The sequence below is a fragment of the Columba livia genome, chromosome 26 (assembly GCF_036013475.1).
Source record: "Columba livia isolate bColLiv1 breed racing homer chromosome 26, bColLiv1.pat.W.v2, whole genome shotgun sequence".
NCBI classification, from domain to species: Eukaryota; Metazoa; Chordata; class Aves; order Columbiformes; family Columbidae; genus Columba; species Columba livia.
Window position 1 is genome coordinate 3,058,534 of NC_088627.1, and position 23,630 is coordinate 3,082,163.

General features: G+C 46.5%; 2 protein-coding genes across 5 annotated transcripts in view; one reads left to right on the forward strand and one right to left on the reverse strand.

The window, feature by feature from the left end:
- The window catches only part of CSMD2 (CUB and Sushi multiple domains 2), a 264,468-nt gene that overhangs the window by 13,227 nt on the left and 227,611 nt on the right, over positions 1–23,630 (forward strand). The window contains exon 2 of one of the 4 annotated variants that reach the window (XM_065041591.1): positions 13,162–13,420. In XM_065041591.1, coding sequence (XP_064897663.1) covers positions 13,264–13,420 — 157 coding nt within the window. In that variant the 5' untranslated portion in view covers positions 13,162–13,263. Of the gene's footprint in view, positions 1–12,760; positions 13,421–23,630 lie in introns of those variants that run through there. The other 3 variants (XR_010468147.1, XM_065041590.1, XM_065041592.1) reach the window with 3 other exon arrangements.
- On the reverse strand, positions 4,510–11,744 carry C26H1orf94 (chromosome 26 C1orf94 homolog). The gene is made up of 6 exons (XM_021297491.2): positions 10,158–11,744; positions 7,577–8,037; positions 6,638–6,801; positions 6,426–6,500; positions 5,858–6,042; positions 4,510–5,214 (listed from the first exon to the last, which is right to left on the reverse strand). The coding sequence occupies exons 1-6, from the start codon at positions 10,418–10,420 to the stop codon at positions 5,139–5,141; spliced, it is 1,224 nt and encodes a 407-aa protein (XP_021153166.1). The 5' UTR covers positions 10,421–11,744; the 3' UTR covers positions 4,510–5,138.

The following is a 23,630-nucleotide window of genomic DNA, read 5'->3' on the forward strand; positions in this document are numbered from 1 at the left end:
CTGTATGGGCCAGGAGTCTGGAAGCCAAGTTGGTTTGAAGCTTTCAACTAAAATTCATCTGCTTCAGTCTGAACAAATGAACTAGAGAAAATAAGAACATTAGGGTTGCTTTGATAGCACCAAATTCTGCATGAAAAGTAGGGCTAGGATTAGAAACCTATTATTTCTAATAGAGAAGATACTGTAGGAAGTAGGTGGATAGACCACTGAACTATTAATCTCTAACTGATTTGTCTTTAAGAAAATTATCCAGTCTTGATTTAATTAAAAAAGCCGTTGTTCAGCAATTAATTGCAGCCTTTGGTAAAATGCTTGTCGGGGAATTTGTGCCTATTTTAGTCACCTGATCCACAAATTGGCAGATTACGGGACCTGTGGGGGAAATTGCACAGATAAGGTAGAAGTTGGTTTTAATAGTCGCTGTATTGGGGCAAGATGTGTCGGCAGCAAACGTTTGGAAAGGGAGGCTCTGCCGAACTGTTGGTCTCCTTTTTCTCAAGATCTGCCATGTAAACAAGAATCATTTCTGCCCAAGGCAGGATCAGCTCTGCCCATCTCAACCATATATACCTGCTCATGTAGTGTTGATCCTGCCTTAGGACGTGGTTCTCAGATGGACTAAGTGACTTCTGTAGTTCCTTCCAGCTATATGTTCTGTGTGTATGTGTGAATGCCGAAACAGAGTGCTCCGTAGATCATTCCAAAAGGAACAGGAGAGTACAGTGTGAAGCGTGGAGCTGTACATCGGCTGGTTCCTGCTGTTGTCTTCCCGCATCCCAGGAGACACCGTCGGCTCTGGGGTGAGAGGGGAGAGCGGCTCCATAAACCTCCCCATTCCCGATGAGCCCTGCTTTGCAGAAGCACCCGTGAAAGATTAATCGGGGCATGTTTCTGAGAGGTGAATATGAAAAGGAGATTAAATTCTCGTACCAGCATGTTGGATGCGTTCCTAAGTGTGTTTCTCCTAACCTTGGGCTATCCCTAACCGTAGTGTTCTGTCAGATGGATTTACCTGTTAAATAGCATTGACACCCCTGCCCATGCAATTGCGGTTAGATTGATAAATATAAACTTCATGTGGTCTGCTCCCTGCTAAGAGATTCTAATAGTACAACATCATTATCTGTGCCTTTCTTTGCAACAGTGTGTTTGGAGGGCAATAGGTAAAGCACAGCTGAGAGACTGAAGGAATTTAAGATGTGGAAACTGGCATCATCATAAATGAGCCATCTCAAACTTGTTAGACTTCCTACTTGTAGTGTTTTGAAGTGTCACAATTCTTAAGGATACAGGTTCAGAATTTCATGTTTGCTCGTTATGCTCAACATAGCACATCTTGAATCACAGCACCGTGTCCCTGGTAGTGTTCATGTGAGTCCTGTTCCCAGAGGGAAGAAATTCAGTTCATCAGCACTACCTGTGTGTTCTTTGGGAGCTCTCCCTCCGCATAACATGACTCACCTTGCAGAGCTGGGATGAGCGAGCTTGTGCTGTATCACAGAAAAGCCTTGGAGATCCACACAAAGTAGGATGGTGGGATGTTAGTAAAAAACAAGGTATTGTTGGATTTTGGTGGGTCTGGGACTGTACAGAAGGGTGGTTCTTGACCTGTTAATGAAGAGGCAGGAATAGGCTGATGGTGGAGCGCTAAGCAGAGGCTGCCTGGCTGAGCCACCCGTGTGTTTGCCCTTTGTTCTTGGCTAATGCACTTGTGCTTTTGAGCTCAGAGACCATTTCTTGCCCTGGAACTCTCCCCCTGCTCTCCCATGGGCTCTGAACTGCAGTAAGCTCACATGTTAATAAAAGAATAAACTTTTTAGCTTAAAATAATTGTGTTCTTTATCAGTGACAGAATCTTTTTTTTCTCCTTTTATATGGCGATTTTATATGGTAGAAAACTTTTAAATTCTCTTCTGCAAGCTACATATAAAATATAACAGATAGGCAAAAATGTGTTATTAAAGCTATCTGTTTTTCTTGGCATTCCTGTAATTTAATAAACTGCTTGAGCTCTGTTTCTGCAGTTTGTGACATCACAAGTATAAAACCCATCCCTTGATTAATAGCTATTCAATCAATCCCCCCTCCTCACATTATCTTAAGTTTAATGGAGTCGGGAACCATGCAAGCTAATTTTTGTAGAAGTTTGTTTTGTGTAGCTGGACTAATGACTCTGGGAAAACTGCAGTGGTAGCAACACAAGCTGTGTGGGACTTGAGAGGAAAGAGAGGAACGCTGCTCTGTGCCTGGAGATGAAGGTGGTTTTGTCTCCAAAGTGATACTGCAGCTCCTACAAGTGTCTGTTGCATCCTCCAGTTGATTCTGTCCTTACTGGAGCAGCAAGGGTGGGATTTGTACCCAGGGATGACTTCAGCAAGACTTGTTACTACTCCCTTTATATATATATATATATATACAACTCCTCGGCAAGTTCTGCAAATGGGGTCAGCAGGGCAGTACAAGGGTATGGCCGTCGCCGTGCTGGGCCTTGACTTTCCACCCTGACTGCTGCAATGGGAGACTCTCAAAACCACAACAGCATAATGGATTATTTTTAACATTCGTAAGTAGTTTTAGTTTTGGTCGATTGCCTGAGAAGGATCTCGTGTGCACTTGGGTGGAGACCACAATAGACCTTCTACATCTATTATCTTCTGAGGGTTTATTAAAGCACCATGTAAATCTGCTGCCTAAAAGTTTGTAGATCTGTGGAAGAATGTGTCTTGTAATAAATCCATAAATGGCAGAGAGTCAACAAGATTAAAATGAAAGTGACCCTTTTTCAGAAGGGTTGCTCTTCTGAGACTCTGTTGTGTTAAACAGATGCAAGAAGGGCAGCGGCGGTTCCCAGCGACGCCGTGTCACGGTGACCTCTGTTCCCAACAAGCTGTCCCTGTGGCACTGAATGTCACCTGCTCTGCTCGTACTGTACGTGGCGTGTTATGGGACTTGGAGGATCTTGGAACAAATCCCTTGAGCCCGAGCAGTGCCGATGGTTTGCATGGGTTTGGATGATTCAGTGAGTGAGCTGAACGTGGAAAGGGAGGCAGATTTTCTGGCAGGAGCCAATGTGGCTTGTTAGAGCGAAGGACTGGCACCGATGCTTCTGCTTTCTGCTCCCAGACGTGCTGCTGAGAGCACAAGCTTTGCAAGTCAGTCAGCAGCAGCTTCAGGTTTGAGTTTCCTGGCTGGGAGCAGTGATGCTTCTCCAGGATGCGCTTGTGCAGCTTCTGCCCTGTGCGTGGGAGCTGGGGACAGCAAATGTGAGCCCAGCCCATCATCACCATCAGGACTGTTTGTGTTGGAGTGAGACAGAAATTCAGGTTGCCTGATGATGCTCCAGCTGTTGACGCATCTCGTGGTCTGTCATGCCATAATCCTTTTCCTGGTGAAAAGAGCTGTTGCCACCAATCTAATGAAGGGGAGATCAGGACACCCTGCGCAAAGTCTCACCTGCAGTCATGCTGTGCTGAAGAGCCTTGAAACTGTGGCTTAGCATGTTAATATCGGAACTGTTCCTTATTTCCCTCTGTCTCAGTCTTTCTCCTTGCCCATATTGACCATTTATGAGCTATAGAGCGCTCTAGAAAATAACCAGCTGTTTCGTTAAGTGGATTTGGTCTATCCTTCAAGTTGACAGATGATTTTTATTACATACTATTACTTAATGAACTCTTTTGTGGCAAATGTAATTCAATACAGATCCTGATTCCCAGTTTGTCATCAGTCCTTTTATAAAGGAAGAAAAATGGAAAAGGACTTGATGATTCCTTTATCTTGTTATGCTAATTGCATTAGCAATATTGGAGAAAAACAGTCAGTGGATTTAACAGCAGAAAAACCCAACCTTCCATTCTACTTAAAGAAAATGGGAATGTACTGGGGCAGAACGTCTTTGACTTTAGCCAAAGCTGATTCTGATCCAAGTTTAGCTTTTGAAAAACATTAAGTAAATATTTATTTTGTTCTGTAAATTTCCTTTTGAAAGGAAACCTGTAACAGACGTATTTGTTCCATTGGCTCCTCCAGGAATGAATTGAATGGTGCGCTATTATTTGTGATATATCCAGGCGTTTGTGAAGCGATGTGAAGAGTTAGTTTCACATCCTGACCTGTATGGGTGCAGTATGGCTGAGGGAGCTGGGGCTCTGGAGCTGGAGGAGACGGAGGGGTGACCTCATTAACCTTTACAGATATATAGAGGGTGAGTGTCAGGAGGATGGAGCCAGGCTCTTCTGGGTGACAACCAGTGATAGGACAAGGGGTAATGGGTTCAAACTGGAACACAAAAGGTTCCACTTAAATTTGAGAAGGAACTTGTTCCTGGTGAGGGTGGCAGAGCCTGGCCCAGGCTGCCCAGGGGGGTTGTGGAGTCTCCTTCTGTGCAGACATTCCAACCCGCCTGGACACCTTCCTGTGTAACCTCATCTGGGTGTTCCTTCTTCACTGGTTTTAAGGCTGGGAGAGGCTTTTGTGGTGATTTGTTGTGATGTGTATCATGCAGGCTGTAGAATCCAACCTCATCGCTTCTCTGCTTCTGCCCCTGCAAACTGCAGCTGAAATCCAGCAGAGGGTTGTGGCTGCGGTCTGGAGCCCTGGAACTTCGGACTCAAATAACCAAGCGAATAGAGTCAAACAGGATTCTCCATACAAGCTTCTTTTGTTTTTAAAAGTCATGTTAGTATTAGAGTTGGAGGTAACAAGACAGGAACATGTCATGCATGGAGCCACGACACCCAGCTATTGAATGTATTTAGTGTTTAATCGCACTTGGAATATACAACTAAAGATACTGTCGCTGAAATTTGTGGCCAAGATGTGTTTTCTATCAAACATCTTTATTGCACCAACACTCAATTCTAAGCAGCTCAGGCATTTGTCATAAATAAAACATTTTTATTATTTGTCTTTGTCTTCCAAAACAACAACAAAAAAGCCCCTTCTTATTCTGTCATCCTAAAACCCCTATTATTTCAGATGAATTGTTATGCAGCTCTGTCTTACTATATAAATCATAAGGGATTATTCTAGATGGAAGTGTTCACTTTGGGGAAAACATAAAGTCCTTATAGGACCCTGGGATTTACAATACATAGCAGATTTTGCTCTGAATACCAGGATAGGAAACGTGAGTTAACTTAATATTTTACATAGTTCTTGCTGGAAAAGTAGTTGAGATTATTGGTCACAGCTCCTCCAGGTGTAGAACTAAACCTAAAACAGAAAAGGAAATTTAGTCAAGCTTCAGGAGATTACATCTGACTTCCAAATGACTTCTTTTTCTTCCCAATAATGGAGCTCTTAGAAGCATTAATCCGCTTTTTTTAATGTGTAATGTAGATTCTGGGAAGGTGATCTGGGGGGGAAGTATGTGCTGTTCCTTCTATCCCATAATCATTTAACAGAAGGTGATGCACAGAACCTTAATCTCCAGAGATTATTTTACCAGATCCTTGGAATATGTTGATTTTAACTACAGTTTTTACAGAAAAGTATAAAAATGAATCCATTCCTTTCATTCTGATAGCATCAAAATGTTTTGGTTTCTATCATGTTGAAGTATTTATTTTTTGTTAAGTTAAAGTGTTTATACTTTTTATCCATAATATTGATTGGAAGTTTAGGTGACATCTCCCATCCCACAGTGTTTCCGCTCATTCACCCCAAACGAATTACTTGGATTTTGTATCAAGATCCTATAGTATATCTTGTCTTTTGTTCAGTTTTGGAATTCGGTGAGAATGTAGCTGGGAAACTCAAGTTGTGATTGCATCTTTAGCCCTGGGAAGGTTTACAGCAGCTAACGAAGTCTACCCAAGGTACTGAACAAATAGAACGCAAATCCGTGTGGTTTTACCCATAGGAAGGAGAAAACGGGTACTGGATCCCAGCGCTGGCCGGGGGGGGCAGATCCTGGATGCTGCTGGGTAGGGCAGGCGGGTTCATCTGCTGGTACGGATAGCCAGGCTGAACCAGAGCCACGTAGTTCAACATGGGAGTGTAGGGCGCCTGGAAAATGTGGTGCGGGTTGTACGGAGCCACCTGGGGAGGCAAAAGGAATAGCACACATGAGGAAAAGTGGGCCAGGAATACTGCCAAGGCACTAACCCCAGACATGGAAACTGCAGTTGTCGAAAATATTTTTTCAGACACACACAGCGATCTCTTCCAATTACATCCAAAACTAGAGCAGAAGCGGTGAATGTTTCGGTGAGCGGCTCAGGGCCGTCTCCTGAGCTATTTGGAGCACGTAGTGCTCCAGCAAACTGCATTAACATAGAGCAGTTCAGCATCTTGGCCCCAAATCTATTTTTGCGATGGCACCAATGTCAACCTTGGCGCATGACAAACTGCTCTTACTAATCTATCGTGCTTAGCATCTGTGTTCTGCAAATTAAAGCATATTCATCCCCATTTAACCGCACCTGTCTTGAGTAGCAGCCAAAGGAGGGGTGCAGGGCTTGCTGGTACGGCATCCTCGCTCTCTGCTGGTACGGACCCTGTTAAGCATACATAAGGTGTGATTTTTAAAACAGTCCGAGTTGGTCCATCAATTACTTCTATGCAAGCTTTTTAGGGGAATTTTCTGCTCAAAGAAACCAGGTTGGGATAAGTGTATCTCTCGGCGTTCTGTTACCTGGAACTGTGGGAAGTTGGAGTGGTTGGGGAAGATGGGAAGCGGAGGGAAGTTCAGACTCTGCCAGGCTGGTGGATTCAGCGCTGGGCTCATTGAAGAAGTAGGAAAGCCTGAAGTGCTTGCACTGTATTTAATGCTTTTTTTATCTGGTGTTGCAGTAGTTGCTGTAAAACAAAACAAGGTTGAACATATTAATAAACATGCATTCTCTTCATTAATCTCTGGAATGTTTGCAATTGAGAGGACATGCTTTGCCTGTAAGCAAAATCTGTTTAAGATATCCGTTGCTTTTGCAGGCTGTCGTCATGCAACACAGAGACCCAAGCTCAGCAATTAGCAGTTCAAATTCACTTGTAGGGCCATCAAACTGACCCACAGGACCTGGAATAAAGCTAAGGGCCTGATCCATAAGAACAAATGAAATTGTAAGAGTAGAACAAGAACCTTTGCCCAAAGTTCAAAACTCTGAGATAAGGAGATCACAACCAAGAATAAGCTGATTGTGTCTAAAGTCTCGAGACTGATAAGTCTAGTCTAGAAGCTTAAGGAGTAGATCTGGACATATACCATTGTGGGTTTTTTTTCTCTTCTAAGATGCTTCAAGAGATGTAGTTATCAACGCTCTGTGGAAATACTGACCAAATACATAAATCTCCATGGTCATGACCTCCCTGTATCTATTTCAACACGTGAAAAGGACGTTAGGTGCTATTTAGAGGGCAGAGAGATACCAGCATCCTAGTATAACATGAGGAATCTTGAATGGAAAAGATGAGTTCCATATGTTTCACCCCTCACACAAGGCTTGGGGAAAGGCCATCACTACAGAGCCAATGCCGCAGTGATGCCTGACCAGCTCCTGCTCTTCACCGCTCCTGGTTTCTGTCTTAGCTTTCCCATGACTCCCAGCCGATGTTGGGGACTGTCCCCGATCCATACCTGGGTTCTGCAGCGCCTTTGTGACCGTGTCAGCATCACTTCTGCAGCAAACCTCAGGAAACGCTGGGAGCTGCTGCTTCTGTCCCGTGGTCTGACCTTCTGCTGTTGACGACACGGCCAGGCTGCCCTTGGCAGCGCTGAAGATGCTGTTCTGTAGGAATTCCTTTGCCGCCCTTGGCTCCTCGGCCGTCGCCTGACCGCCTGTGCCTTTGCCTGTTTCTGTGTGTTTTGGCAGGAATGGCCCGTCCAGCTTGCTGCCCTCCGTGCTGCCGCTGCCCGTCCCATCCTCCGCCCCCCCCGCGTTCCTGGGGGGTTTTGCTGAACACAGAAGGCTGGAGAGAACCGATTTAGCAGAGAGCTGAGCGTCGCAGAGAGCTCTGAGTTTCATCTCCCGTTCTCTGTTTCCAATCATTGCTCTGTAGATACTTTCGAGTCCCTCTGGTTCGTCTAGCCAGTAATTGCTGTAAGAAAGTGGAATGGAATAGGACTGCTGTTAAAGGAGGTTTGACTTAAATATGAGCTACTTTTCTTGTCTTCTAAACCTTGCATTTATAGAATATCACAAGCACTCTTATGTTGGTGAATAGTGACATCGTTGACAAAAGACGTTCCTCCTGTCACCACCTGCCCTGGGTGTTCTCAATAACTTTCTTTTCTGTATCCAAATGCTCCAGAACAAAACCAGGAAGGTGAAACTTGTTGTTTGTTCAGAAGATTCCAGATACGTTTTAAAGTAAGCACGCTAGCAATTTGCATAAGTCAATATTTTAAAATAATTAAGGATTGCTAAATTGGGCAAGGTCACATGGTGTAATCTTTGGCTGCTGATGCTGTTGCAGCTGATGAACTGGGCAGTGCCTTTGTTGACAGTTGGTATATACTGAAAAACTTATCTTAATTAGTCTTTCTATGTGTCTTTCAGGAGTTACAGAGGTAGCCAGGGTGGGCTATGGAAGCTTCTACTTCCAAAGCGGAAACCTGACCCAGGGCTGACTCACTTGAGCTGCTTCTCATTTAAAGCGGTTCAGTGAGCTCTGTACAGTGATTTGGTTTCAGCTCTTTAGCTTGGCTATTGTTGGAAGGTTCAATGACTCTGGGGTCGTTGAGCACCTGATGATCAACATACTCTGCTGTACGAGTGTGTGCAGAGGGTACTTCTGTCCTGAAGAGCCTGTAGCTAATTACAGGAAAACGTTGCTGAGGGAAACAGCCAAAGGTAACTCAACTTGGATCACTAGATGAACAATGAGTAGAGGATCATTATTCTGAACCCAAGGACAATATTTTACCCACTGGACTTTGCCGTCTTTTTAATTTCATCCAAACTGAAGTTGTTGAGTTTCTCAGGTCCTTGTGGTTGCGCCTTCACTGCGGGGGTTCTGAGTTCACACCTCGCAGTGAAGCAGCAGAACAAAGACTGTCCTGCCCCGGCCATGCCCGGCTGCGCTGACTTGGGCTCACTGCAGGCTGGCTGGGCTGGGCTGGCCTTGCTACACTAAACTGTATTTCACAACTCTATTTCCTTAAGAGTGAACCGTGTTATTAAAGAATACAATTACAATTGTTAATAGTTCATAGTTCCTCACTGCTTTGTATAGTGCCTTCTTTCCTAAGACTGCTTAGCAATCAGCAGGACCAAAATGTGTGGCTGAGCATGTGCTAATTGTAAGGGTAATTTAACCTACCGCTACAGGCAGCTCCATGGGCCTCACTGCTTGTTCCTGGTTTGCCTGGTTTCCCCTCTTCCTGCATTTATTCTGGAGATGCCTAAGATTTTGGCTTATTTGGGATATGGAGGAGAAGGGAAGAGTCCAAGGTGTAATTCCTTAGTTCCTACCTGACATAGTTGAGGTACTTCCACCTCTGTGCCTTCATCTGTAAAATCATCTATTTCCTCATCTATTAAGTTTTCTTTCTTAAAGATGAAACAAGTGTTTACACTCTTCATGTACTAAGCAAGATGGGCCAGGTTTGCATGATGTTCTCTTTGGACTTCCAGAACTGGACATGCTAATGCTTGCTGATAGTTAGCTGGATTTAGAAATGTCACTTTTTCAGTTTTGGGAACATAGAGTAAATATTATCCTATTAATCTGAAGTGCGTATTTCCCTCTTATCATTATTTGTCCTGTGAAACATGATTTGGCATAATTTTTTCTGTGCTAAATTCAGCTTTTCTTTGTAAAGATCAGCTGTTTACAGTAGCTTCCTTATAACACTTTAATTTTCAATTTTGCTCCTTTGAATGCTGCTTTCACTTCTTCCTGTAAATATTTTGATGTGTGTGTGGTTGTTTTTCTTTAAATGATGTGGGGAAGCGAATGCAGCAGCTGCTTATGGTGCTTCAGAATTTGAAGTAGTCAGATTTCATGGGACACACTTTTTTTTCCCAAAGAAAATCGGTTATAGTGGGAAAAGGGGGAATAATTTGCCTCCTTGGGAGGCTGTGAGACAGGAATGGATGTTCCCTGTGCCCCAGGCTTTTGTTTCGGTGGGTTACCGAAGTCAAGTTTGGAAAGGTGTGAGCAGGGAAGCAGCAGCGGTTTCCCCGGGGCTCGGGGGACACTTGGGGCTGACTCACGTGCTCGGGGGGTCGGTGCTGTCCATGCAGAGGGTCCCCACGGGCTCTGGGCACAGAGCCGGGGGCAGCGGTGACACCAGTGCCAGGGACTCCAGCTCCTCCGAGAGCCGCTGGACGCGTTTCCAGATCTCGTGACAAGTCTCGTCCAAACCATCCTGAGGAGTGTTGCTGTGGATCCAGATGTGCCTGGGGAAAGGTCCCAGGGGGAAGGGATGCTCAGGTGTCACCATTGGAGCTGAAAACCTGTTCCTACTGGAGAGCATCTTTCAGGCTCTTTGCGTTTGCCAACGGTCTCTTTGGAAGAGGTGGTTTGTTTTGGTGCTGAGGAGCCATGGCAACCATGGAATGGTGACTGCTGGCAGCCGGCAGGAGGGGCAACAGCTGGAAATGTCTGGTGGGCTCCCAGCAGCAGGGATGGAAATGGCCGAGTTGTGTCTCTTCACATGATTCAGAGCGTTCTCCAGCATAAATAGGCTCCGGTTTTCAGCATTCAGTAACTTTTCCATGTTTGTGTTTGAAAACTAGAGGGAAAGCCAGGTTGGGCACTGTTTAACAAGTCCTTGGTTTTGTCAGAAGCCGTTTATCTTCCTCCAGGAGGCTGTTGAGAGGACTCTGTTCATACCTGTGAATCACTCTCAGCTCGAGGGGTTAAACCCGAACTCGGGGATGTTGCAGTCGCTGTTATTTAATTTATTTGGAGAAATCCCAAAACATGGGAGTGTGTTGGCAGGGAGGGTGAGGTGCTGTGTGATAAATGACATAGGAAGAAGGCAGCGGAATGTCTGCAGAGCTGTGGAAGGCAGGGACGCCCGGCGGCTCCGGCTGCGGGTGGCAGTGCGGAGCAGCACTCGGCTCCTGCGGGGTGCGCACCCTCGACACAGCATTTCTCTTTTAGCAGAGAGGTAATTTTGCAAGGTGGGAAGCGAAGTGAGTGGCAGGGGATAGCAGTGGGCTGTTAACCAGGATCTGCGACCGCTTCCTTGTTAGAGATGGGCTATAATGAAAGAAGTTGGTGATTGCAGCGATGCTTTCTGCTGTATTCATCAGTCTTGCCTGCTTAGCAAATCAATGCAGTATTTTTTTGCCATAGCCCCTAAACCTTAGTGATTTTGAGAATGAAACGTACTTGGGAGAAACCCCTTGATTTGCAATAGATATTATTTGATTAACCAGGAATGAAGTGGGATTGCATCTCCTCAATGCCTTTATTATGCCTGTAGCCGGTTCTCGATGCAGGGCTGGCTTTGGCTCAGCCCATTCCCTGCTGGGGTGCAGCAACCCAGTCGCATCCTCAGTGAGTGCAGTTTTGGGGTGGGGGGGATTTTTTGAGGTCTGAATAGCTGTATACGGGCAAACCAGTGTTTGGAGCTGTGAAGTGTGATACCCTGTTCTCGGATCCTTTTATATTTGGATCTGTGCCTTTGAACAATAAGGTCTATTTGAATAGGACACTGCAGCTTAAACAGACATAAAGCAACTCTTTCATGTAACAGCCCTGGTTGCCTTGGCTCTTGGCATCGGTTCACATTGTAGGCAGTGGAAGGATTGAAATGCAGAGGGGACACAGGGAGAGTGAGAGAGAAAGAGGATTGATTCGAGGGTGGAGGGACAGATTTGCAAGCCCTCGATATAATTTGTTTTTTAGCTGTCAAATAAGCTCATTCAAGGCAACCGGAACAAGACTGAAGAAGGGGGTTTTGCAGCAAGAAACTGCAGCAAATGCAAAGCGCTGAGGCAGGGGGATGGGTGGCGGGGGGACCCGGGGGCAGCGGCGGGTCAGCCCGGCGGGGCGGGCGGGGAACCGCCCCCGTCTGCCCAGGCAGGGCCGGGGCTGTGGGGAGAGGGGCTGCTCCCGGGCTGGCGGCCCGAAGGGAAACCGTGAAGTAGGTTCTGGCCGGGGAGGGGGCGGATATTGGGGGGTGGTGGTTTGGTGTGTGGTTGGGTTTGTGTTTGTGGGTTTTTTTTCCCCTGCCTTTGGTTCGAGTTACCCACAGATCTGAGCATCATTACCACGATAATTAAGTTCCTGAATGTGGCATTAACAGACTGCGTTTTTTTCCCCATCTTGTATGCAGCTACAGGGACAAATGTCCTAGTGTTAAAAATAAAAAGAAGGGGGGTAGTGGCAAAACCCCTTTGTCAGCAGAACCCTGCAGCCCAGCACAGCCGGTCCCCCCTCCACAACACCTTCGGAACCAGTCCCACCAGTGTCAGGGTGTTGCTTTATTGCTGGGATCCATGCTCCGAGGACAAGTGGCTGGGGGGGTGGGCAAGGGGGGGGGTGGCTTTTTTGTGATCTCTGTTGTGTTTGTAACAAAATTTGCTTCATCACAAAAATTGTGTCCATATCATCAAGTTGTTTACAGAGGCACGGGGAGGGGTGGGGATGCTCGGGGAGGCTGAATTGCTCTGGCAGGTGTTTTAAGAGCAGAGGTTCTGTGTGTTTGTGTATGCACGCTAACGCTGTGCTCCCTGCAAAATGGGGGGCTGTGGCACTTAATCCCATGCAAGAAACCTGTAGTGTGTATCAAAAATAAATACAATCCTAAAGCATAATTTGTGGTTTGCTGGTTCTGGTTGGGTGGGTGCTGGTGGGAGGACTGTGCTGGGCTGGGGAAGCCGAGCTGAGGCAGATCTATGTGGTGGCTGCACGGCAGCCCCTCACCACAACACCCTCTCCCCTCCCCAGCGTTTAGCGAAGAGGAGAGCAAAGATATGGGAACGATTAATCAACTGGCTAATAAAAAAGTATAAATCCCTGGGGACGGTGCTGCTGATGCCGAGGAGCTGGCTCGGAGACAGGCACCGGGAGGGACGAGCCAGCCCTCCTCTCCTTCCCTCTCCTCTCCCCGAGCTGCTGCCACACTTGGTTCATTCCAGCTGCAGAAGCTCAGAGCCTTCCATGCGGTGGGATTTTATTTTCTGGGCTGAAAAAATTACAAAAAATAATAAATACGAGCCTGACGTGCTCCCCCACACCCCCCTTTCCTTTCTCTTCATCCAGCCGAGCCGAGGACTATCCCAATTGCGAAGGGGAAGAAAAAGGGGAGAAAACCCGACAACAACAAGCAAGCCCCAGCACGCCCCGTTCCTGCTGCCCTGTGACATGCAACCTTCCTTGGGATGGGACAAGCCGGGATGCAGCTGTGGCTTTGGATGGAGCTGGGGCAAAGTGGGGCTGTGTGCGGTCATGACGGTGGAGGTGAGCGCCTGGAGCCGGGTGCTGCTGCTCTCCGTGGGGCTGCTGGCCGTCTCGGTGACGGGTAAGTGTCATGGAGAAAGCTGGCAACTTTAGGAGCATTTTTCTTCCTGCTCCTTAGATCAAAAGACCGCTGTTAATCCCCTTTTTGTGGGGGGGACACGGGGATGCGATGACACTGACACTGTGTGTGTGTATGCACTTGTGTGTCAGCACATGCTTCCCTGTAGCGTTCAATAAGTGTATTTTCTTCAGACCTTTGTAGCTTTGTATAAGGTAGTTTCCTGCTTTATCCTTGGGGAGCAACAATTTAAAGCGATGGGGTAATAAAAGGTGGCTTTATTTGATCTCATTCCCCTTCTCTGGGTCAAATCATTTGTGCACAGTTGCTGTATATGTGAGATGACTGAAAAATGCCATCACGGTTTCCCCCTCTGTCTTTCCCTTGCATCTTAATTCATCATTTCACTACCCCAGCGTTTGCCAATAGCTGATAAAATAGATTGAGGGTGCCTTGCATGAAGATGGAAGCACTTTTCTCTTACTCCTCCTGCCTTTCAAGTTGATTATCACATTTGCAAGAGCTCTTTGGCCTCACGGTTTTTGTGAAATATGCATTTATTGACTTGAACAATAGCAGAAGACTTGAATTTGGGGGTGTTTGCTTGTCTCCTCCCTAGTTTCCGCAACTGCCCTTGTAGCAGAAGCATATCTAAGGACTGGAGTTTATTTCTGGTGCAAACAGCAAATATTTAGGGACTGTCCTTATGTGTGTGTAGGAGGGGGAAGAGTGGGAGAGCGGAGTGTTTGGCAGCGTCTTCTCTCAGCACTGTGCAGTGCCCCCATTTCCAAGAGTTTCCAAGGAACGTTTGTCTTGCCTGCTGTATCTTAGGCTGCAGGAATGTGTTTGTGTCTTGATGTGTATGAAACCTATTTCATGGTTGTGTGTGTGGTTTTGTTTTCTTAAACTTTGTTATCTGGAATGCAACACTGGTTTAATATTATATAAGGCAGATTTCCTCAAAGGAGATCCAGAATAAGTGTTAACTGCCCCTCCGGAGTTATTCTTGCAGTGGACCTGAGGAGTTGTGCTGGCTGGAAATGTCTATTGGGAAAGGGTGTAAAACCACCCGAAAAACCTGCAACTCCTAGTTAAGGATGAATATTTATTTTGGTGAATATTTTTTATTTAGCCTGTACACAAGAGAAAACCATTCCAGTAGCTTCTCTTGTGCTTTTCTGATACAAGTAGACCAATGTAGAGGTACCTAAATGTATAATTTACTATATCAGAGGTTTACTGCTTTTTTTTCTTCTAGGCTCTCTGTAGCTTATTCACACTAGATCTTCCAGGCTTGTCTCTGTAGCTGCTTGTTCAGCGTATGGTCTGTTCTCCCCAGGCCCCCAGCTCCCTTCCCTCTGCATTTAGAGCTCTCTGTGTTCTGGATCCTTCACCCAGAGGTTGGTGCTATATGTTGTTTATGGCAAAAGCCTTTCAGACCTCGCATGTTTATTTGCATCGGATCTAGAGGCATTGGTCAGTAGCTCTTCTTCTTAAACAAATTCTGAAATCCCAGTAATGATCTTTTGGTCAAAGCAGGAGACAACTTGGAAATCAGTGACTTACTGCTGGCTCTCCGGAACGCAGCGACTGTGTGCAGGGTGAATGTGCCCACCGTTTGTGGAGCGCATGGTGCTTTTGGGGTCTAATCCCAGACAGTAAGTTTAGTTTGGGCTGGGACTTCTAGTACCTTCGCTGAGCGAACTGTGAACCTCTGTGGAGCAGAGTTGTGAAAAGCTCTGGTTCCGAGCTCACCTGTTCAGGTCTGGGCAGGCGGCAGTAACCCGGAGTACCCATGGTGTGGCAGCAGAGCTGTGTATGTAGAACTACCACTGAGTACTCCTGGCCGTCTTAAAAATGGAAAGGGACAGAAATCCTACTCGCATCGTGTCATCTGTGCTGTGTCAGTAGCTCTGTTGCCCAAAAATGCCCTTCTAAAAACTGGCACAAAGCATGTGCTTCCTTCACATGGTGCCGTGGCCGAAGGCAGGAGAACGTAGCTTGTGTTTGCGCGGAGCGCTGAGCGAGCTGCAGGGAAGGTGGTGGTTTGGGATATGCTGAAGTTCCCTGTGTATCGGTGGAGTAGGGGGGAGAGAGGCAGTGGTTTGTGTAGCTTCCCCTCGGAAGGCTGCAGGGGGGGTTGGCAGCGTTTGGAGAGCTGCGGAGGCCATGGAACTTGTCTTTGGCCACGAGTTGACTGGGATCCGTGCTTGGCCTCTCAGAAGTACCGCGTGTGGGGATGCTGAAATTGTATCTCGTGATTGTCAAAACGGGTGGGAACAGGGGGGCCATTCCTTTCTATTCCACTCCGGGGAATTAGCTATGGATTGGCACAACAAGCTGCATTTGGAGTACGTATTGGCCAATTGCATATGGATATATACATGCACAATTTCTTTTGAAAGCCTACTATAAAGAGGGTCTTGATACCATTATTTGCACCCTGTGATTTACTAGTCAGAATCTTGTTTTGTACTGGGTTATAGAAAGATGGATGGGCTTGAAACATAGTCTAATCAATTTAAACCCATTGTAACTTTGTCTTCTTGATGGAAAATAGTATTTGGCAGACTCTTCCCCTGAAGAGTGGAGGAGTGGGAAGCTGTTTATGGATTTTGATGTATGTATTTATGTTGTATTTCTTCCTTTTATTTTGTTCTGTTGTCTTAAATCTCCACAGGATGAAGAGTGATTCAGGGCCACTTACCCTGCCAGGGGAGTATCTTCAGTGTGAAATACTCGGTGATTCGGATGTAGTTTTTTAAGGGGTAAGGGTGTGAGGCATCAACTCTCTCAAATGCTGGAGAGATGTGATTCTGTAGGAGGAAGCGAATGGTCACCAGCCTGATCACATTTGATTGTGGCACATGATGAAACTACAGTATTTTACGGCAAAAGCTGAGCAAATTGTTTTGATCCGAGTCCCGTTGCTGCAGCAGTGGGGTCACCTCTTGGGGAGCAGGGGCAGACACAGACTTTGCTCATGAAACCCTCTCTTAGCCTGAAATGCAGAGTAGTTTGGGGGCTATGGAAGCAGCAGGGAGATGCTGGTTTTGCCTGTTCCTCTTGTCCCAGTGCCAGGCCACAGGAGCCGTGGACGAGTCCTTTTCCACGTGTTTTTCTACTGCTTTAAAGGAGTCTTGTCACTGTGCAGCGCGGCCTTTGGTTGCTCTAGGTGCCCAAGGCTGCAAAGTGACTTGCACAAGGTCATTTGGGGAATCTGTGGCAGAGCTGCCAATGTGTCAGTCCCGGCCTTAAACACGAGATCGCTTCTCCTGGTTTGTTTTCTGAATTCTTTGCAAAGGAGCGTGAGGCTACTTGTTGAGACGTGCATTCGATGCAACTACGGGGATGTTTCGGAGGCCTCCTGTGCTGTGCGAGTGCCTGCTCGGAGAAACTGGTGCTTGCTTTGCTTTCAAAGAAACCAAGATAGACTGGAAAAGAAAGTGATAGTAGCACCCACAGTTTGTGTTTACAGAGTGTTTCTGGAGGAGTGAAGTACAGTGCAATTATGGAAATGGATGTGCTTTGCTTGCAATAAACATGATGCAGTGCAGCAATCCGCAAAATATATGACCTTCTGCCATGCTATGCGGTGGCAGACGGATCTGATAGGGGTTAGTATGCAATTGGGAAAATCCCATTGATGAAAGAAATCAAGTTAACTGTGTTTCAGTCTCTTTGCCATGGACACAGCAGCCAGAATGGAGACAGCATGCTGCAGGGAGCTTGGATGTCATCTTTTTATACCTCCCTTGTGTGGAAGAGGAGAAGAGTATTTTGGGGTAGTTTTTCCCCCTTTTTAAGCGTAGCTTCACAGTGAGCATTATGATGTGTGTTCGTTCTTCCCAGTGTCAAGTGCGTGTTTTAATTCAGTCCCTTGCAGTAACTGTCTATCCTTACAAGGTACCGGCATCTCTGCTGTAGTAATAAACTGCCTGTGGGGGTGGGTTTTTGGTGTGCACACCACTGTCTGCTGGGCGGAAAGAGAACTGGGAACTGCGTGAGTCCTGCTGGTGCTGGTAGCTGTGAGAGCTCAGAATAATCGTGGTGTAGGGAGATCCGATGATCTGTGACTTGCACTGGAAGAGGAGAAGGGTCTTGGACCTGTGAGGGCTGGAGCAGCACCGGTTGTCAGGGACATGTGTGATAGGGGAGGAATTAGGAAAAATCCTTCCCTGTTATTGACTGCAAAAAATGTACCTGAGAAGGAGCTGATGGCCTAGGTGTGGGGGAAGCAGGTGTTTAGGGAGGTGAAGGAAGGGGAGAGTGACTTGAAGAAACAATGTGCAATAGGAGTGTCTTTGTGGTATGATAAACTCAGCAGCTTTGTGGATGAGCAGGGGCCAAAAAGTACTGGATATACTTCTTGAGACTTGGAGAATGGTGAAGATGGCTGGAGACCGCAGCACGGGACGGCTTTCTGCCTGCACTGCCCCAGCCTGCTGCTTCAGCCCCGTTTGCACAAGGACAATACGTGAGAGAGACAACCAGTGCTACCAGAAAGCAGCTTTTTACTGGTATGGATGCCAAACTGGCCTTGCTAAGGGTGCTGCTGGGAACCCGGAGCTGCAGCCAAGCTCTCACAAAAGCCTGGAGCTCCAGCCCTCTGGCATTTGGGTTTCCCCCTCCGTAGCTCCTGGTGACCTCTGCAGGCAGCTCTTCCTCTCCATCTGTAACCAGGAGGAAATCAACAGCATCCCATGTCCTGCTGGCACACTTTTGCTTCCTTCAGTGTGAAGACATGTTGCTGCTCTTGCTCCATTACCGGCTGTGTAAGAGAAGCCAGTGGGCAGAAAGCAGCAGTTCTGCGAGAAGACGTTGCTGGAAGTGCGGGGAAGGTGGGAGCGGAGCCCGGTGCGGACAGGTCTGCCCAAGGTCACCGCGGAGCTACAGCACATCTCAGGCTGCTCACTCCTCTGGGTTTTCACGTGCTGAACACGAATGCACATGAAATGGCACAGAAACACCGTGCTGTTGCTTGCAAGAGGGATGGTTGAGATGCTTTCTCTCTGCCGATGGGGTTTGAGCTGCACGTGTGCTAACGGATGCAAAGGCATTTTACTCTAGTTACACTGGAACAGGGCAGTTTCTCAATCCATTTATCAAAGTGTCTGCAGATCCCATTTCGAGGCAGATGAAACAACAATGACTATCAAATAAAGGTGTCTTTATACAGAAGGTTTTAAAACAAAAGGTAGAAGATGGGTTCTTTTGGCTTCTAGCATGCACTTGCCCCCTGGAACATTGTCTCTTCTGTCCTAATGAAATGGCTTTATTTGGGTTTCATCCACCTACCTTAGTGCCACCTACATTTCTCTCAGCGTAAAGAATTTAGTTGCTCCTCAGTTGTCAGCTCCGCCAGGCCATGGTCACAGCCTGATAATCCTGGTCCCATCAGTGCCCAGAGCTGCTTGTATTAGAAGGTGCAAGAAGTACTGAAATAGGCAAGAAGGATGAGTTAATCACAGCTGGGGAATTAAGCACAACTGGGGATTTTCTGGTTCAGTGCTTTGCTGTTACTTGCACACTCTCTCTTGACTTGTTACAGTCATTAAAGTCCAGTTCTTGCTGTTTTCCGTGCCTGTTGGCACTCACAAATCCTTGAGGCCGTGAGCCTTAGTCATTCTGTTTCACTTCTCCATCTGTAAAATGGGGAAAAGTAGAATTTGCCAAATCCCCAAATGATTTACAGATTTATTCTGCGGAGAGATCTTAGGATGTTTGTGAGAAGCTTTCAGCAGATACAAATTGCATGAGGCTGATTAGCTACACCAGTTCTGTGCTCTCGGTTCTCTCCCTTGATTGCGTGGAGTGAATTCAACCATTTTGTGTACAATTTGGGATTAATTGTGAATGGCATCCTGAGGTGAAAGTTGTCTGTCTGCTACTCAACTTCAAGCAGCAGTCATGGCAAAAAAAAGGGAGAAATATAACCAAATGTAGTTCTGTTCCAGCAAGTACTTGCTCAGGTTGCTCGGCTCCTCCTGGACTTCATGCCCTATCACTTGCACAGTTTTTATGCATTTATATCCACATTTGTGCCTTTTATCAAAAGCCTGCAGCGCAGCTTTGGGAAGCACGGTGTACCCCGATACAGATGGGAAGGTGCAATTCAAAGTTCCTTTCCCGTTTGATGCGCTGAAGAATAATATCAAGATATTTCCTTCCCAAAAGGAAATCTCCTTGCTCAGAAGGATAATGAAGCCTGGTGCTCTTCCAAAGCCCGGGCCATTTGTAAAGATGCTGCTTGCATCATGCAGCATATTGTTTATATCCCTCTATTGTTGTTTTGTCTCCATTAGGGAAAGGTTAGGCACCGATTGTGGACACCGGGCATCTGTCAGCGACCATCCTGGGATGCTTTCATTGCAGTTAAGCACCGCTGGGAGAAGGACTCAGTCTCTTACGTGAAAATAATGTCCACCTGCTGAAATAATAAGCGTTTGAAGGATAGGGGATTTGTCCCCGCTAAGGTTGGGCTTAACACACATGACTGTTCACCCGTGAATGTGACAGTGAGGGCTATTTCAGGGAGGTTTTTCTCCTCCTTTTCTATGAGTGCAGTTAGCAAATGAGACTTTTTACAAAAAAATACCCAATCTGAACCCGCAGGTCGATTCAATTCACCCCTTGTTAACTCTTTGATTGAGAGCTATGTAGATTGAAGAAGAAAGGTATTGATCTGCTTTGGGGATTGAAAACTGCGATTAAATAGAATATGTCTAAGGGTGAAAATGAGGTTTTAAGTGAATGGAGGAGGTGAAGGAAAAATAAAATAGTACAATATAGTGTTAATGGTAGTGGAAATAAGTTGTGAATTTCTTTGTTAGTTATACACAGATGGAGGATGCAGAAACTGTGGAGATGATCTGGACTTTGCATGTGAGTAGATTGTTCCACTGCAGGTGCTGGGGCTATTTGGGCCCTGGTTGTGGTGGGGATTTGAACCTCCCTGATGTCTGTTGGAAGGACCATTCAGCCAGCCACAGTCCAGGAGGTTCCTCCAGTGCCTTGAGGATAACTCTGTGATGCCAAGGGTGGAGGAGCCGACTAGAAGAGGAGCACTGCTGGACCTCATCCTCACTGACAAGGAGGGGCTGGTTGAAGCGGTAAAGGTTGAGGGCTGCCTTGGTTGCAGCGACCGTGAGATGGTGGAGTTCAGGATCTCATGGGGCAGGAGCAGGATAGCAAGCAGAATTGCAACCCTGGACTTCAGCAGGGCAAACTTTGGCCTTTTCAGGCAATTGGTTGGGGAAATGCCATGGGCAAGGCTGCTTGAAGGCAAAGGGGCCCAAGAGAGTTGGTCAGTGTTCAGGGACTGTTTGTACCGGTCACAAGATCAGAGCATCCCGGCACGTAGGAAGCCAAGGAAGGGAGCCAGGAGACCTGCGTGGTTAAACAGGAACTGCCGGGTGTGCTCAACTGGAAGAGGAGAGTTTACAGATCATGGCAGGAGGGGCTGGCCACTTGGGGAGAATGTCAGGCTGTTGTCAGAGGGTGTAGGGAGGCAACTAGGAAAGCTAAGGCCTCCTTAGAATTAAACCTGGTGGGCAAGAGGGGTCAAGGACAACAGGAAGAGCTTTTTCCAATCTGTGGCAGATAAAACTAACAGCAGAGGCAATGTAGGCCACTGATGAACGAGGTGGGTGCCCTGGTGACAGAAGATACAGAGAAGGCAGAGTTACTGAATGCCTGGTACTTAGCACAAGAATTTCTCTGAACTTGTGCAACTTTTTTGTTTTCCACCTGGTTATAAATGCATGAAAATATAACCAGATTTCTGATGTATAAGCTAGAAAGCAAAACATGCTGGGGAGGGGGAAAAAAAACACTTGAAAGTCTCTCTGAGCTTAGGACGGGCTTGTTTCTGAAGAAGAATCTATATTCACTGGATTATTCTCTTTAAACTGTCAGTTCTCCATCGGTGTAATGATGGAATTGTTAATATTGTGAGAATTTCAAGGACTGAGGTCTTCTAAACTATTAGTGAGATGAGATTGGTAGCTCGGTCAAAGGTCTCTCGGGGCAAGTTCTGTTCTCACTGGCCTTGGGGGAGCATTGAACTTCATAGATGGACACACAGCCGCATAACTGATAATAGCGAATGGAATTGCAGGTACTTTAAAGTCTTTTTGTGATGACATGGATTTGGTAACAAGGGGAATAGAGACTAATAATGAAAATTTATCATGAGGAAATCTTTAAATTAGGCCTTCAGTGACATTTGTGAGATGGATTTCACCTTGAACCTTATTTCACCTTTCTTACTCTTTTTTTGAGATAAAGAAGTCCTGACACCTGAGATTGAAGATGAGTTTGTGTTTGAGCACAATGGATAAGCCATTTAAATGCAAATATTCCCTTACTGAAAAATAATTGAAATACAAATTGAAAAATTTGTTTTGGAGATAATAATTAGCACCTTATAAATGAGGCTGGGTAAAAACGCCGTGTATGAGCGGAGTCTGTTTGCAGGGGTCTGTACAAATATTTTCCATCAAGTTAGCTCCCCTTTTCTGAGATTTCATTTCAGTCGTGAGTTGAGATGAACTGCTGGGTGAGACACGAAACTCACGGGAGACAAAGAAAACCTGCGATTGATGAGATTTGCGTAGTGGGAATCACGACATTGCAGAAAATGGGGCCTGTTCTTGTGAATGTCTGGCCCTGAGCGGGAAGAAGAGAAATCCTTGCAGTGTTCACTTTACAGACGCAAAGGGAAGTAGAAGTAAAATTTTAAGGAGCTTCTGAATCATCCTGAACATTTTCTTTGAGTTTTGGACTCCCGGGGCGAGATTTGCAAGGATGTTTAGATGCCTAAATAAGTGTGTACTTGCCTGGTGGGGTTTTATGAGAGGATATATTAGCTGCAAAACCCGAGTGCATTGTGGAGGCTACGGGGCGTCTGTTTGCAGTCCTTAGGTTTGTACAAAAAGTTTGTGAATCTTATCCACTTAAACTCCTTTTCAAAAGGGACTGTAAGCAAATTCACCTTGGTTTTGCGAGATGTTGCACAAGGAGCTGCCTCATCTCTTTGATGCCTTACCAGGGTCAAGCCGAGGCCTCCGGAGCTCCAGCTTAGTGCCTGAACCACATGTTAAATCATATTTTTCTTGGGCTAGCTCTTGATTTTTTGATAAAGCGTGCAAGCTTGTGTGGTGTGTTGCAAAGCCACCCTGCTCCCTTGGAAATGGGATGTACAAAGCAACCTGATAGCGGGTGCAATTAGAGGATATTTGGGCTACTGAAACCCATGAAGAGAAGTCACCGGAAAACCCAGCGAGGCCGTTATTCACACTAGAGACAGCACGGGGAGAATGTGCATTAATTGGTTAATGCTTGTGAAGTGCTTTGAAGATGGAAATAGCTGTATAAGTGCTTGGTATTATTATTATGCTGACAATGGCTATGTAGAAGAGTCGTGGTGCTAAGGGAGCCGTCAAAATTGATTAAGAGACAATTTTGAAAGAGAAAGTTTTGAAGGGAGAAAATTACATCCCCGGAGAAGAGGCCATTCTGGATGAATATTGGGATAACTGTTACTTGTTGGAGCTGAGCAAGTGATTTCAAGTAGTGGAAGGTTTGCACAAGATTCCCAGTTTCATGAGGAATCCCAGAATGTGAGGGGTTGAAGGGCCCTGGAAAGCTCATCCAGTGCAATCCCCCCATGGAGCAGGAACACCCAGATGAGGTTACACAGGAAGGTGTCCAGGCGGGTTGGAATGTCTGCACAGAAGGAGACTCCACAACCCCCTGGGCAGCCTGGGCCAGGCTCTGCCACCCTCACCCCAAACAAGTCTCTTCTCATCTTGAAGTGGAACCTCCTGTGTTCCAGTTTGCACCCATTGCCCCTTGTCCTGTCACTGGTTGTCACCAGAAGAGCCTGGCTCCATCCTCCTGACACTCCCCCTTTAGATATCTGTAAACATGAATGAGTCCCCCCTCAGTGTCCTCTTGTCCAGCTCCAGAGCCCCAGCTCCCTCAGCCTTTCCTCACACGGGAGATGCTCCACTCCCTCCAGCATCTTGGTGGCTGCGCTGGACTCTCTGCAGCAGTTCCCTGTCCTGCTGGAACTGAGGGGCCACAACTGGACACAAGATTCCAGGTGTGGTCTCCCCAGGGCAGAGCAGAGGGGCAGGAGAACCTCTCTGACCTACTGACCACCCCCTTCTAACCCACCCCAGGTACCATTGGCTTCCTGGCCACAAGG

What these genes read in the sequence shown, in the direction of transcription:
- C26H1orf94 (XM_021297491.2), bottom strand. Translation starts at nt 10,420, where the DNA reads ATGCTCTCCAGTAGGAACAGGTTTTCAGCTCCAATGGTGACACCTGAG. An exon ending in AAAGGCGCTGCAGAACCCAG is followed by an intron (nt 6,802 to 7,576) that starts GTATGGATCGGG and finishes TTTGTTTTACAG; the next exon opens with CAACTACTGCAACACCAGAT. An exon ending in CCAACTTCCCACAGTTCCAG is followed by an intron (nt 6,501 to 6,637) that starts GTAACAGAACGC and finishes TATGCTTAACAG; the next exon opens with GGTCCGTACCAGCAGAGAGC.